The sequence below is a fragment of the Apteryx rowi genome, unplaced genomic scaffold (assembly GCF_003343035.1).
Source record: "Apteryx rowi isolate R43461 unplaced genomic scaffold, aptRow1 scaffold_768, whole genome shotgun sequence".
Taxonomy (NCBI): Eukaryota; Metazoa; Chordata; class Aves; order Apterygiformes; family Apterygidae; genus Apteryx; species Apteryx rowi.
The window spans coordinates 239,849-241,232 of record NW_020451058.1 but is presented as its reverse complement, the minus strand read 5'-3'; the positions used below and the strand labels follow the sequence as shown (position 1 = coordinate 241,232).

General features: G+C 76.7%; 1 protein-coding gene across 1 annotated transcript in view; it reads right to left on the bottom strand.

Moving 5' to 3' along the window:
* Positions 1-1,384, bottom strand: part of EMID1 (EMI domain containing 1) — a gene marked incomplete at its 5' end in the record, with an annotated part of 14,318 nt that overhangs the window by 7,336 nt on the left and 5,598 nt on the right. Inside the window, 3 exons of the mRNA XM_026088362.1 lie at positions 121-173; positions 276-362; positions 954-1,094. Coding sequence (XP_025944147.1) covers positions 121-173; positions 276-362; positions 954-1,094 — 281 coding nt within the window. The remainder of the gene's footprint in view (positions 1-120; positions 174-275; positions 363-953; positions 1,095-1,384) is intronic.

The following is a 1,384-nucleotide window of genomic DNA, read 5'->3' as shown; positions in this document are numbered from 1 at the left end:
CGGCCTCAGCCTCGGGGACCCCCGGGGGCTGCCGCAGAGCCCCGGGGCGCCGGACACGGCCCCCCCCGCCCCCCCCAGCACCCCGGGGCTCCGCTCTGTCCCCCCACTCCCAACACTTACGTGGGGTCCCGGGGCGCCGGGCAGCCCGACGGGGCCGGGGGGGCCCGGGGGACCTGCGAGGAGACGGGACACGGCTCAGCTGGGGCCCTGCGCCGCCGGTGCCCCCCCCCCCTCCCCGGAGCCCCCGCTGTGGGTCGGGTGGGGAAAAAACTCACCCGTGGGTCCCACTGGCCCGGGGGGTCCGGCAGGGCCCACGATCGCGCCGGCCGCTTCGGCGAAGGTGTTGGAGAGCAGCGGGTCCCCTGCGGGAGAGCGGTGGCCCGCGTCACCCCCCCCCCGCAGCCCCCCCGCCGCGCCGAGGTTCCCAGCACCACCCAGGATGCGACCGAGCCGCCCGGGTGCTGCCTCCACCCCCTTCCTTCTCCCCAGCCCCGCAGACACGCCGGATGCCTGGACGAGGATTAGGGATCCATCCGGGCACCCCTCGGTGTGCCGTCCCCTCCCTGCTGCCGGCTCATTCGAAGCCCCGTTTGGCAGCGGAGGCCAAGATCCGACGGATCCCAGAAACCTCAGGAAAACAAGGGGGGGAATAAACCCTTCGAGGGCCGCGGCGGGGGGGAAAAGCCGGAGCACAACCCTTGTAGTAGACAGCAGAGAATCCACAGCGGCGCTGCCTGCTCTGCCGGGGCGCGCGCAGCCCCTGGGCTTCCCCTCCTGCCGCATCCCGGGGTGCCACGGAGCCGGCGGCTGGGACATCCCGGCGCGGTTCCCCCCCCCTCCCCCGGCAGCCCTCGGGGCTACCAGCACCCATGGGTGCTGGGGGGGGGGGTGAAGCAGCCCCAAGCGCCCAGCCCCGTGCCGGGGTCGCCCCCGCGGAGGGCACCCCTCCTTACTTGGGTCGGGCATGCGGGGGACGGCTGGCCCCACGGGGGGCCGGGGGGGTCCGGGGGGGCCCGGCGGCCCCGGGGCCCCCTTCTCTCCGGGGAGGCCTCTGGCTCCGTCGCGGCCGGGTGCTCCTGGGGGACCCGGGGGCCCTGGAGGGAGGAAGAGGAGGGAAGGGGAAGGCTCGGCGCGTGCCGGTGCCGAGCACGGCCCCCTCAGCGTGCCCGAAGGCTTCGGGGAAACCCCGCCGTGGCCCCCGCCGCCCCCCCCGGGGGGGGGTCCGGCTGTCATGGGTGGGGGGCCGGGGAGCAGCAAGGAGATGCCGGGGGGCTCCGCGGGTGCCCTGGTCCCCTCTCCATCCCCGGCGGCACCGGATCGCGGCCAGGGGGGCAGCTCCATCCCAAGGGGGGGGCAGCTCCATCCTGGGGGGGGGGGCAGTTCC